The sequence below is a fragment of the Tribolium castaneum genome, chromosome 3 (genome assembly GCF_031307605.1).
Source record: "Tribolium castaneum strain GA2 chromosome 3, icTriCast1.1, whole genome shotgun sequence".
In the NCBI taxonomy this organism is placed as follows: domain Eukaryota; kingdom Metazoa; phylum Arthropoda; class Insecta; order Coleoptera; family Tenebrionidae; genus Tribolium; species Tribolium castaneum.
Window position 1 is genome coordinate 10,235,612 of NC_087396.1, and position 13,419 is coordinate 10,249,030.

Genomic DNA, 13,419 nt, shown 5'->3' on the forward strand with positions numbered 1-13,419 from the left:
TCTATAAAAGTCAAAGTAAAATTTCATTTTTTATTTCTTATGCATTTGAAGAAACGTGTTTCATATAAATTTTTCAAACTAAAAGTCGTTTACATAAAAGAGTTTTTTATAACTTTCATATTTTTTGTGACAAATATTAAAATCGGGATATAAACCTAGAACTGGACAGAATAACAAAAATCTAAACATATCCTGGCAAAAAACAACAAAGAAAAAACTTGTTACGGTTCACAAAACATTGTTTAACCAAGGTTTTTTTTAATAAAATTATGGAACCTCAATTGATTTTCGAAATAAGGCAAAAAAAATAATTTATAAATTAAGAAGGTTAAGAAAATAAAAAAAAACAAATTTTAGTGAAAAATCCTCAGAAAAATCAGAGGCGATGGTCGTCAGGAACCCTAAAGTTGCTATTAGCTGTGTCAAAACTATAAAAACGCCAACGTCGCATTTTTCCAAATTATTTTTTTAAATAAGATTGATATAATTGTAAAATAATTACTAGTGATTAGATCTCTCACTGAAAGTATAAATTACATTACCTGTAAACTTTTTGAAGTGCATAAATTCATAACAGCCGCCGACCTGCCACCTTTCGCACAATCAAAATTAAGTTAAAAGAAAAAATAAAAATTACTATAAAGAAAGGGTCTAGCTGTTTCAGCGTTTTTTTACTGTTGTAAACATATTTGACCATTAAAAGTTTTTTTTCTGAGAAACATTCAACAACAATTATTTCTTGTGAAACAATTTATTTTACGAATGCGTTCTTGTTCTTGATTGCCTGAATGCAATCAAAGGGATTAATGAATACAACCGACCTTTTCTTTGGGAGCACATCATTTATAAAGTATAAACAATCAGAATAATCTCCATTATGTAAACTAAAAAAAACAGAAGTTTTCATAAAATGGAGTTCACTCATTCGAATTTAGGTTTTGTTAAAACTACCAATAAACTAATTGGTAATAGGAAAATATTTAGTCAATTTAATCTCTCCCTTTAAAGAATTTAGAGCCAAGTCTCTGTTTTATCTCAGAATTATTTTTTTTTCGAGTGCTTTTAAACGGCTTCAGCTGTATTTACGTTTTTAGTTCACTCATAGTTAAATTTATGTTAACCTCTTCGTCTGTTCCCTTTTCTAAGCTCCTTGTTATTTCATATTTATCCATTATTGTTAGATCTTTTCGTTTTGTAAATTTATTTATGACGAAAAATCGAGTAAAATGAATACTAATTATCACTAATCGCCAAAATTGTTCTCAACACATTGAAGAAATAAATGTATGCGAATACAAAAGTTTTAAATCGCAAAAAACAGAAAAATTAAAAGAGCACAGAAAAAAGACCCTTGTGTATTTTTTTGGTGGTTCATTTAACTGTAGTTACAAATTTGTATCTCCAATAGTTTTTTGTTATGCCATACTATTTCTTTATTTAAAGTAAGTTTTAGTAAAATGTCTAACCATAAATGTAACAACTTGTTTAGACCTTTTACAAAATTTAATAAAAATGTTTTTCAAACATTCAGCTATTCGATAAAATTGTGAAGCCAAGAAAAAAAACTAGTTTGGTTACGGAAATGAAAAGAAACCAGTAAGAGATTCTAAAAATTATTTTAAAATTCATGTTTTTCGTTTAGTGTTATCAGGTTTCAATCAGTATCAGTATTTTCCACTATGTATTATTACTGTTGTTCTTAGAATTCTCTTTGAATTAGCACTCCCTGCTTGTGGAGAGAGAACCTTTTCAGAAAAACTATCAAAAGTTATCTAAGACGATGTCCAAAAATCGATTTAATCATTTCCCTACCTTCCTACTACTGCAGTGGAAAGAGAAATACCCAATGGACTAGATAAATTATATTTTAGAAAAAGAATTTGCCTAGAGTAAAGTAAGGTGAATTGTGTAAATATTAGGTATGTAATTACTCAACAGCTGATGTACCTTGTTACGAATAGTTTTATTTTTGTATAAATATACTATTTCAAAATATTTTAAAAATAAACAGTTGCTTTCATTTATTTAACTTAGTAATTTTTAACTACTATTTTAATCAGAGCAAGGGCCGCAGTATTTGGGACCTGCACACGGGCGGCCAATTGACTTGAGTCGGCTTTGCCCAAGTGGATGCTTATTCAATTTCAATTGAGAAAACATTTGCTTAAATTTTTAGTATTTTTAGTTTTCTAGGTGTTGGTCTCAAAAATTGGAACTAAATAGTTAGACATCTTATATCTAGTAATTCAGTTTTAAGTTAAGTAAAGTTAGTTCTTTTCATACAGGGTGTCCGTTTTTCAAGCCCCACCATGTGGATCTCACTTATTACAAGAGCTACGAGATCGGTGTTTTAATTTTTTTAAGAGAAAACTAAAAGATTTAGACGTTTTTAACTAAGTCATTCTTCAGGCACTTTTTACAGGTGATTTAAATCTGTTAGCGTATTTTCCAAGGCGTTCTTGATGTCAGAATTACAACACTCAACACTGGTTTTTCTTATAGAAGCCATCCATATTTTATATTTTTGAAATGTGTATTTACTCCTGGTTACAACGATGTACTACATGTTGTAATGGATCTTACATGCTGATTAAAACTAAGACAGAAGCCCTGGGAAAAAACGCCAACAATTTGTTTTTAAACTAGATCTTGAAGGTTTAATTGAAGTTGCAGTTGTAAGGTTCACATTTGCGGCAAGCTTATACTTATTTAAAAATTAAACGACATGATAAGCTAGAAGTTTATTCTTCGCAAAACAAAACAAGACAAAGTAATAAAAATTATATTCGTATATCTAGCATTTTTTTCCAAAGCACTCTTTGCAAAAATGCTTTTTTCTTAATTTTAATCAAAAACAAAAAGACTTTACAAAAACACAATAGTATCAAATATGACGTCCATAAGAAAAATCAAAGTTGAGTGTTGTAACTATGATATCAAGAAAGCCTTGGAAAACACAAGAACACATTTAGAAGTGTCTGAAAAAAGTCCTATTTAAAATTGTCTAGTTCTTTTGATTTTCGCTTTAAAAAATAAAAACAATAAAATTTCATTTTTTTTATTTTTCTCAATAATTCAAAAACTAAAAATGGCAAACCAAATTTTCTTTCATATAATTGTTCAGCATAAAAATGCACAACTTTGCCCCAATTTAACCGACCTCAGACCTCTTATAATAACGGAGATCCCTATGGTGGAGCTCGAAAAACTGACATCCTTGGACTTCCCCAATTCAAATTTTTTTGGTAAAAAAAAACTGATAGCAGCACATGCCCATGTCTACAAATTTTGTTTATTTTTGTTTTTATCCCTAGAAATTTTGTTAAAAAATATGGTTATGTTTATCCTATTTTGATTTATCTCACTAATTATGTTGAGAAAATTTTTGAAAACGTTTTCACACACTGCTATATGTTATATCAAAATGATAAAAATAAAATATCTTATTTCCGTCGAACAGAATTCGGAGATAAGTCAAGGACAATGGTAAGAACCGTGAATCAGGGTTAAACAATGCATGCAACGCTCGAAGCACAAAGCACAAAGTTGCAATATGTGTTTTAAAGGCATTGGCAACTTAAAAAAACAACTTTATCTTAAATGATAGTATTGAGAACGATTACTATATTGCAGAAGTAAAAACCGTCTCTTTGTATCTGCTCTCTAACTCGATTTATTTCGATAAAAAGTTAGAATTATTACGTCGCAACCGCCTCTCCAGCATTTAGTCCAATTTTAAGATCAAATTGTTTTTGACAGATTTTAGAAAAATTTCTCAGATGTTTTCGCAAAATTTAAGACAAAATTTAGGACAGAAGGAAGCCGAGAAAGTAGTTAATTTTTTATTTTGTGGAAGATTTGTTCCAAATGTTCAAATATCTGTCAGGTTTTTAGTGACTCAGTGGGTTCAATGATAAGAGGATTCTGTAATGAAAGGCGGGTATGACGTTACGATTTCTTCCTTTAGAAGCGATTATCTCGCTTGTTTTTCATCGCAGGAAATTTTAAACAGAAGCTAATGGTAAATAACGAATGATATTTTCAATTTCCGTTAAAACATAAAACAGGTAAAATAAGTTGTCAGTGCCTTTCCTTTAATAATTAAATTTCAAAAATTAGTAACACTTTATCAGTTATCGGTAATAATAAAACTTACTCTGAGAATGATTTCCGACAAGTGGTAATCCTTTCAAAAAATTGTACCCTTTCCTTCGTTTCCCAACGTGTTCAAACCGGTACAAAAATGCCGGTGCACCATGTTTGGACCAAGCATCAGCGGTCAGAAAAGCTGGAGCGTTGAATAACGCATCTGCTGTAGCTTCCGCTATTTTGGCAAGACCTTCATGAAGATTATTTCTCTTGTATTGAAGATAGTTTTTAAACTGGTTGGGATCCAGAAGATTTAGCAACTTGCCAGAAGTTGAATTCTTGTCTCGATTTATCCCAATTGCGTTCTGAAGGTTCTTGACAAGTACCTTATCCAAAAATTCGGGAACTTTTTGCAATTTATTGGAAATTTCATCTCTGAATTGCCCATGACAGGCCCTCTTAGTCTCATCTTTCGTTATTCCGGTCAATAGCGGTATTTTCTTTTGGGTACTTTCTGGATCGTTCACAGGTTCAACCTCTGCAACGGGAGGCAGCGAACGACCATCCCTTCGACCTTCAAACACTGGAGCGGATCCAAGTTTTCCAGCAAGACCGGAAACAAAACCGCGATTTTGCAAACGCGTGGCTTCAATAACCGAATCGACCTGTTTACAAAAAAACTTGAACAAAACGTAAACAAAAACCGCTAAATTACTTTTATTATTGCAGCAGGAGACAAATTCTGCAGACACCGAACCATGGTCAGTTCGGACCCAACTGGACACCCATTGGCCTCGGCCACATCCATGGCAGTGTTGGCAGGAGCGTCGTCAGTAGCAAATTGGGACAGTGAACTCCCAGACATTGCTACAATTCCGCTGGCTAAGCCCTTCGCAACGTTAGATAAAGCGACCATGATGGCGCTGCTAGCACCGGTACCATGACCCATTACCACAATGTTGTTGGGGTTACCACCAAAAAATCCAATGTAATTTCGGGTCCAAGTAACCGCCAAGACCATATCCCATAGCCCGGCGTTTCCAGGAAGAGTCTTGGTTCCAGTACTTAGGAAACCCAAGGAGCCTAAGCGGTACTGGATCGTCACAACCACGACCTGCTTACCGACCAATTGCCGAACCTTTAAAGAAAGGGTTATTTTATTGAAAATACGGCTGTGACTCCATGGCCAAAAAAGCTAGCTTTTGTTAGACCTACTTATTTTACTTGCTGTTATTTCCAAAATCAAGAAAATAAGTATTTAATTTATGATTTTATGACCGAACAGACAAAATCTGTTTTTTTATAAAAAAATATTAATCTGGAAAATTTTACCCACATGAGACTAACGAGAGTCCTCATGAGGTTACAGTAGATTCCTAGCTTAAAAACGAAAAAAATCGCTCTAAAGAGATTAAAATCGCCCTATTCTGACCGAAAACGACAATTTTTTCGAGATCTTCTTGCTTAACTACAAAAATAATCGTTTTAGAAAAGTTGTAATCTGTAATCGTCTTATTCTGGCCGAAAACAACGATTTATACACCAGAGTGTCAATTGTTGGCATCCTTTGTTATTTTAGCATATTAGTAATTTAACGAATGACATTTAACGATGCGAGAACTACAAAAATTTGAGAAAAAAATGCTTGTTAATCAAACATGTTAAACATATGCCAGTACACATAAGTAGCAAGTCTGGGCCCTTTTAACAGAAACAAACTAGAGAGGAAATGGTAAAGTTTATCATATCTTAGCAGTATGAAAGAGGCATAACCAAACTGAAAAATTACTTATTTTTTGAGTTCTAATGTGGATGTCAAAATCTAAAATTAGAAGCAACAGGAAATGGTTTTATGTGAAGAAGAAATTTTAGTATTTTAGACTTAGATAAGAAATTTTTATATGAAACTTGGAATTTGTAATAATAATATTTTAATAAATGTTTGATTTTTTCTGTAAAGATACTTCCCTAGAAAAAAAAAAGGAAAACGTGTGACTTATTCTCGGGTCCGCTTTTTGAGAACGACTTATAAACAAAAGTTAACATTTTAGCAAAATTTAAAAAATTCATATATTCCTTATTATAAGAGATACACATTTGAAACAAAAACATTATACAAGCACTTTTTTACAGAGAATTTAATAATGTTATCAGCATTTTTTTTAATCATGGGTTTAGCTGGAACAACATGGAGTTTTATTTTTTAAAATAGGAATCATAGTTGGTTATGACATTTTCGAAAAGTCTGATTTAATATCTATTTGTGTAATACAATATATTTTAATAATTAAGATAAAACATAACATTTCGGTTTTTTTTTAGTAGATCATAAAAAAATTGAAGTAACAATTAAAATTACGAAAAATGTGTTACTCAACAACTATTTATAATTTAATAATTCTTTAAATACTAATTAATTGAAAAACAACATAATAAATTATTATTACATCAAATTTTTACGATTAATAAAAATTATTTGTTTTTAGATTTAAAATGGCAAGCTTACATTGCCATTCTATTCTCTAATTAAACATAAAATGTCAGAAAAAATCTTATTAATTGTATGCGGTAGAAAAATACATAACATTATCAATGTCACCGCCATTGCACTACACTAAATCATAAAAATGTGTTATCAAATGGTAGTGACATCGTTTTAAATTTTATAAATATTTTTTATGTAATTAAAATCTGCGACGATCGTATATTTGTTCAATTGAAAATAACTTTAACATAGCTTATTTTGATAATTTCACATTTTTTACTTTAATAACCGTTGTCTCCATTTTCAAGAGTTCTAAAAATTCATTAAATAAGTAGCCAAAAGTTTTCTTAAAAAAAAAATTTTAAATGTGATCTTAGTGATTAAATCAAATAAATTATTTTGTAGTGTGCTGCTGTTAAATTCTTCTATGTTTGCAAACACTATAACCATTATTATTAATTTACACCGAGATTCACACACAATTCAAGTCGATGATCTGTTCAATCTGTTGCGACTTCAGACAGTAACAAAAGGTCAAAACTGAAAGATTCAGATTTTCATTCGAACTTGGTTTATAACTAATGAGGCATTTCACGTGAAATGGACACCAAAAAAAAATGCGACAGCCCGAAATTCGGTGGCAATTATACTCCTAAAAGAAATGAATGTGATTAATTTTTTAAATAAGTTGGTCATTACGTACGTTTTTTTTAGACAACTTATTTAAAAAGTTATTGACTTATAAAAATTGACCAAACATTAAACATGACGATTTTGTAAACTCTTATTCAATAAACAATGGATAACAAAGTTGTTGAGAATTCTCTTATTAACAAATACTATGATTCGATCATAAAAATAAAATGTCGTGTACGCTGTTGTCTAAATCTGTATAATATTCCCAACTAATCGACCGAGAACTACCGAAAAACCGGAAGTGAATTTTCAAATATGAGTTTTAGTAACTTGAACCATTTTTTTCAGTTATTTTTATTTATACAAAAGTCCGAACGTTATTTCTCCCGGAAACCGGCCGATTACGTACAAAAAATTGAAAAAAGGTTCCATTTACTAAAATTCGGATTTGGAACTTCACTTACGATTTTCTAAACAAATGTCGAATCTGATTTCAAAATTAAAAACAAGAGTAAATTTTCCATGTAAAGCACCATTAACCAATCTTAAATAAGGGTGCAAACGCGTATCAGTATCCATTTGTTTTTAACTTAAGTTTTGATCAAAACGTTCGTCTTATCGTGTCAACGCTTTATCTAATACTTGAAAAATATGCGATAAATACGGAAAATGTGGTTGTTCGTATCTTCTTCAGAAAGTTAACTGAGGTCAAGCTCCATAAATTTTTAAATTTTAGCGTCAACATAAGAAAAATGCTACTAGTAGTTTGTGTTGCATTTCAAAGAAACAAATGTTGAAAAAGAAAAGGCCCACCACTCGACATTTAACCCTCACATATGTTTCTCATAATTTAGCACATGCTGTAAAAGCATTCACAAATGACCATACAGACGTTCAAAACGATACCTTATCCTTATACAATTCATAGAAATTTCAACAAGAATGTATATACAGGCTGTATCAGAAACACGTGTCTTTATTTTAACTGTTAACAGAGCTCAGCAATTTTTCAATAAAAATTTTGCAAATTTACTTCAAATTTGGAAAAGATAACATACTGAAACATGTACAGTCACGATCAAAAAGAATGACACCCCTAGCAACCGGACTGGATGGCAAAAGTCCGACTAAACTCTTTTAGGTCATAAATTTTAACAAACAGGTTAGTATACAAACTGTTATCCAGCTAGTTTATAAATTAGTCAAACATACACATTAACCGTATAATGTCGAAAAGGCTTGTGGCTGCGGTTTTAAGAGTGTCATTCTTTTTGAAAGTGACTGTACCCACCTATGGGTACCAAAATAAAAGAGCCGAACTACTTTCGTTGTGATAGAAACGGATAATTTAAACAATTTAAAACAACAATGAAAATTGTTGATGTGAATACAAATTAATTATTAAATACTGACCAGTTTGTTTGCACAAAAAAAAGGAGAAAAACAGTGAAAATAATAAATAAGAATTTTGCAAAACGCTATTTAGAAAAGTTGTTGCATTTGATGAGTTTTATAAGGTGGTAAAATTAACACAAGTATTTCTGAGACCGCCTGTATAGTCCGGTCAAAATAAACATTTCAATTCAATTTCGCATAGAGCTGAAAATTGGTACAAGTTTTAGGTACACTATTACAAAAGTCCCCACCAATCCGACATGTGCTAAAAAAGTTATTCAATGTGGAAGGTCAAAAGTATCGGTTTTATACATTTATACATAAAAAATTGTTCTTATAGGAATCACCATTCTAGAGATATCGCGATTCCAAAAGCTAAAGAAGTCGTGTGCATGATGTGCACCTGTAAGGTCTAAGGTAGACTGTTTGGCAAATTTTTTTAACGCAGCCAAAGTTCTGGTCAAAATACCTTTTATTTGAGTTACCACAAAGAGGCGTTTATAAGTTTATAAAAAGGAATTGTCTGTAGGTATGTTACATAAGGGGTTGGTGCTACAACTTTTCCAAAAACACTAAAAGATGTCCTCCTGTAAATAAAAATTGACCTCTTTCGGAATTTTATAATATTTTGTTTATTTCTCAAAATGTCCAGAGTGGCCTGTGTTAAAAAATCAGTCTGTATAATGAAACTAAATCACTATAAATGGTGGAGTATTCTCAGAATCGTATGATTTGATGTACGGTGTGTCCGGAAAGTGGCGCACTTTCGTGACACTGCATCATCGAATAAAGCACAAGGCGACAAGAAAAATGTTAAAAAATTCTAAGTCTTTTATTGTTGAAGATATGATAAAGCAAAGAGTAAAAAATTCTTTGTCAAAAATGAAGGTGTTTGCACTACTATTTCGGATCCAAATTCGTTTGTGGCATAAATGATATTGCGTAGAAGGACTTAGTAAGTAACAAAAAACTGAAGAAACCTTTCCAAATTCTTTTAGAAATGTTAACAAAATTTTTGAGTCATCAGTGATGATAAATAAATAATCTGCCAACAATTTGCACAAACTATTGTTGTTCAGATGAAACCATGGTTACGGTGATTGCTTATAATGTCATTAAAGTTTTTGTTTCGTCTGTCAGCGGTGATATTTCAGTTTCAAAGGTATCTAGCCGAAAACTTTTTTCATAGACTGGACCAAATAATGCGAACACAAGAAATTAAATATTGTGTTTTACCTTCTAATAGTATCCAGGATTTTAATTATAATTTTTAATTTCAGATTTTACGTGTTCCTCTAAGCAATGTTGCCTATTTTCATAATTTGTTTATGTTCTGTAAAAAAATGTAAAAACAGAGCATGTGAATTTTTTTAAACATTTTTTCGGTACCCTGGGGGACTTACCCAATTACTCCTCTTCAATAAAGTGCGCGCCTTTCCGGACAGCCTGTACGTACATATAAGTTACTTATATTTTTGCTTATATTCCCAAAATGCAAGTAGGCGAAGTAGTTTTGTATAATTGTATTTTCAATGTTTCAAGTAGTGATATCTTAAAAATGGTGATTCGTAGGAAGAAAAAATATAAAAACATTTTTTACAGATATCTAGTTGTATCATCTACAACTTTTGTTTGACCATTTTCATGATAAGACTTGCCGTTTACGAGGAAAATGTAAAAAACCGATACTTCTGACCTTTGGCATTGAATGACAATCTTAGCACACGTCGGATCGATGAGGGCTTTTGATATTTTATTTGTAATAGTGTATCTAAGACCTGTACCAATTTTCAGCTTTATGGGAATTTTTCCAAGCTTACGACAATATTTTGTCTATTTTGACCGACTAACAATCATTGAAACACTCGAAATAATTTATGAAATTGCAAATTGATTTGCTACAAATAAATAAATTAGAATCAAAGTTCAGGGTGAGATAAGAAGTCCAAAGACCCCCTGGGGTTCTTAATGTCATATTATGACGCGAAACTACTAATTGCATATTTGATAAAAACCACATAAGTAAATATTTATAATTTTTCTAATACAATCTTTGGATAGGAAAATGGTATGTGACACTATTATTAGTCGAATATTTATTTTTTGCACCATATATCTTAGTTAAAATAAAATTGCAATAGTTAAAAAATTAAATGACAGACACATCTGCTCAAATCAATAAATAAAATTGTAAGCAGGTGACGCCAAAAATCGTTCAAAAATCAGTCTGTATAATCAGAAAACTGATAAGCCACACGCCACACCTGCACTTATTCTGGCTAAAGTAATATTAAACACCTCCAGCCACTGAAAATAAGGGTGGACTGATCACTACAGGTAATTAGGATAATACCAAAGGCGTGTACCAAAGCAACAGCACAACTATAAACCCCCTAAAATATGTAACTTTCCCCAAATGAATGACAACCATATCTCAGTGAAATGTCGAGACAGGCAAATTGAGGAAGCACCACCTGCAGTTTTGAAGGGTGCAGAATAATGGTCAAGAAGGTCAAAAATCGATTGACCAACCGACTGGGACGTAATTCCCCACCGAGGTCATTTTCACAATGTAGTTTAGTAATTTAGTCCTTTTCAGAAATTAGAGGGATTTATGAAAGTTTTTGAACAACAAATTATAACTTAAAATTTTCACGATAACAGCGTGCGTTATTTTCTATACCCATCATTCCAAAACAGAATGATCAATGATACAATAACACAAACAAACGCACATGATTTTAAGTATTTAAACCAAAATCAGGCTCAAGTATTTTAAAAATGCTAGTCGCGGTTATTGGCGCCGGTGCTGCAGGTCTCGCATCTGCAAGACATCTTTCATCCCAAAAAATCAAGTGTGAAGTGTTTGAAATGACAGCTGAATTAGGTGGTACTTGGGTTTACACCGATAAGGTGGGAACGGACTGTTACGGGTATCCCATACACACAGCCATGTATAAAAATTTAAGGTAAAGGGAACCAATAATATTAACATTTTTTCAAAATTGTTATTTAGGATAAATTTGCCAAAGGAAGCCTCGGGTTTTCCAGATTTTCCAATTCCAGAAGAGGGTGAATCTTATGTGTCACAGGAAGTTGTTCTACGTTTCCTGAACGGTTATGCGGATCACTTTAAATTAAGACAATTTATAAAAGTGAGTTCTTTGAGTTCTTTCTGTGGCAGCGTCTGGTTTCTTTCAGTTCAACCACGTAGTCGCTGAAATTCGCCCATTTGGCAATAAGTGGGAAGTGAAAGCACTAAATAAAATCACCCAACAGACAACCATAAAAGTTTATGACAGTGTTATGGTCTGTAACGGCCACTACAACTCACCGATTTTTCCAACCTTGCAAGGGGTCAAAAAATTCAATGGGCGCATCATCCATAGCTACAATTACCGCGCAAACACCCCGTATAAAAATCAAAGAGTATTGATAATAGGTGGGGGACCATCGGGCCTCGATATTGGTTCCCAAATTTCAGAAGTGGCAAAACAAGTCGTAATAAGTCACCGAAAAAAATTACCAAATGGTGAATTTCCACCCAATGTGATAAAAAAGCCAGAAGTCCTCGAAGTCAACAACGAAGGACAGGTCGAGTTTGTTGATGGGACTACTTTTGCGTTTGATAGTATTTTATATTGCACGGGGTATAAGTACAACTTTCCCTTTCTCCATGACGATTGTGGGGTTACAGTTGAGGAATTCTATCACGTTAAACCCCTCTACAAACACATGATACACATTGAGAAACCCACAATGTGTTTTATTGGCATTCCGTTTAATGTTTGTGCGTTTCAAATGATGGATATTCAAGTAATTATAAATATTTGTCATTTCCGGTTTAGTTATCATGAAAATTAATGTTATAGGCACGTTTTTATTGCCAATATCTGAACGGGACGATGGAGTTGCCACCTAAAGAGTTAATGTATAAAGAGGTCGAAGAGGATTTAGCTATTCGCAAAGCTAAAGGTTACTCCAAAAGCCAAATGCATAAACTGGCAAGAGACCAACAAACATATTTCGACAGTTTGGCGGTTAGTGCAAAAATCACGTCTGTGCTTCCGGTGATGTGCAAAATATGGAACCACGTTGAAACAAGTATTTTAAGTAATTTTGGAAGTTTCAGGAAACAAAACTTCACTGTTCTTAATGATGAGTCTTTTGTTGTAGAGCGTCATACAGTTTAGTATCAAGAATTGTAATTAGTCCATTTTTTAAATTTTTACTCGTATTTTATTGAAAATCGCAAATGAAATATGTGATGATTTTTGGCAAATCTGAATTTTTTATTATTTTGCAAGGTTATTTGAAGATAGCCGCTGCCTTCTACTGTACTTTATTTTATTAGCAATGTTCATTTTATGGGTTTGCCGATCGTACCGGACGCCAGAATTTTTGCTAAAAGTCTGGAATTTATTACTTTGGATTACCAACTAATAAGTCATTTGTGGACTATCTGGTTCCAACTGACTTTTTTGTCAATAAATTAAAAAGATCAGAAGTGACCATTTCCTTAAAAACCCTAAAAACCAGAGTTGCCTTAATTATTATTGTTTCGAGTACTGATAATAGTAGTTAAAATTCATCAAAGTTTATTTGTTCTTTGATTGCAATGCAAGATTTACATTATTTTCCTATTAATTATAGTATAATTTTTGATAGATTACAATTTTTTCCGTAATTCGTAACCTTGATTCTTTTCCCACGCAAGCGACGATTTCTCTCAATAGGTGGTGGAGAAGCTCGACCCTTATCGGTAAATTTAAAATTATTATTCAAGTTGACTAGACGCCTGCGTTGCGATTTTT

General features: G+C 32.1%; 2 protein-coding genes across 2 annotated transcripts in view; one reads left to right on the forward strand and one right to left on the reverse strand.

The window, feature by feature from the left end:
• Positions 1-13,419, reverse strand: part of LOC658512 (uncharacterized protein) — a 34,779-nt gene that overhangs the window by 962 nt on the left and 20,398 nt on the right. Inside the window, exons 4-5 of the mRNA XM_964895.5 lie at positions 4,805-5,227; positions 4,157-4,754 (exon numbers count right to left, since the gene is read on the reverse strand). Coding sequence (XP_969988.3) covers positions 4,157-4,754; positions 4,805-5,227 — 1,021 coding nt within the window. The remainder of the gene's footprint in view (positions 1-4,156; positions 4,755-4,804; positions 5,228-13,419) is intronic.
• LOC103313826 (senecionine N-oxygenase) lies at positions 11,366-13,112 on the forward strand. Its single transcript, XM_064355492.1, has 4 exons — positions 11,366-11,574; positions 11,622-11,760; positions 11,807-12,421; positions 12,478-13,112. Exons 1-4 carry the CDS (start codon positions 11,387-11,389, stop codon positions 12,796-12,798), a joined length of 1,263 nt encoding a protein of 420 aa, XP_064211562.1. The 5' UTR covers positions 11,366-11,386; the 3' UTR covers positions 12,799-13,112.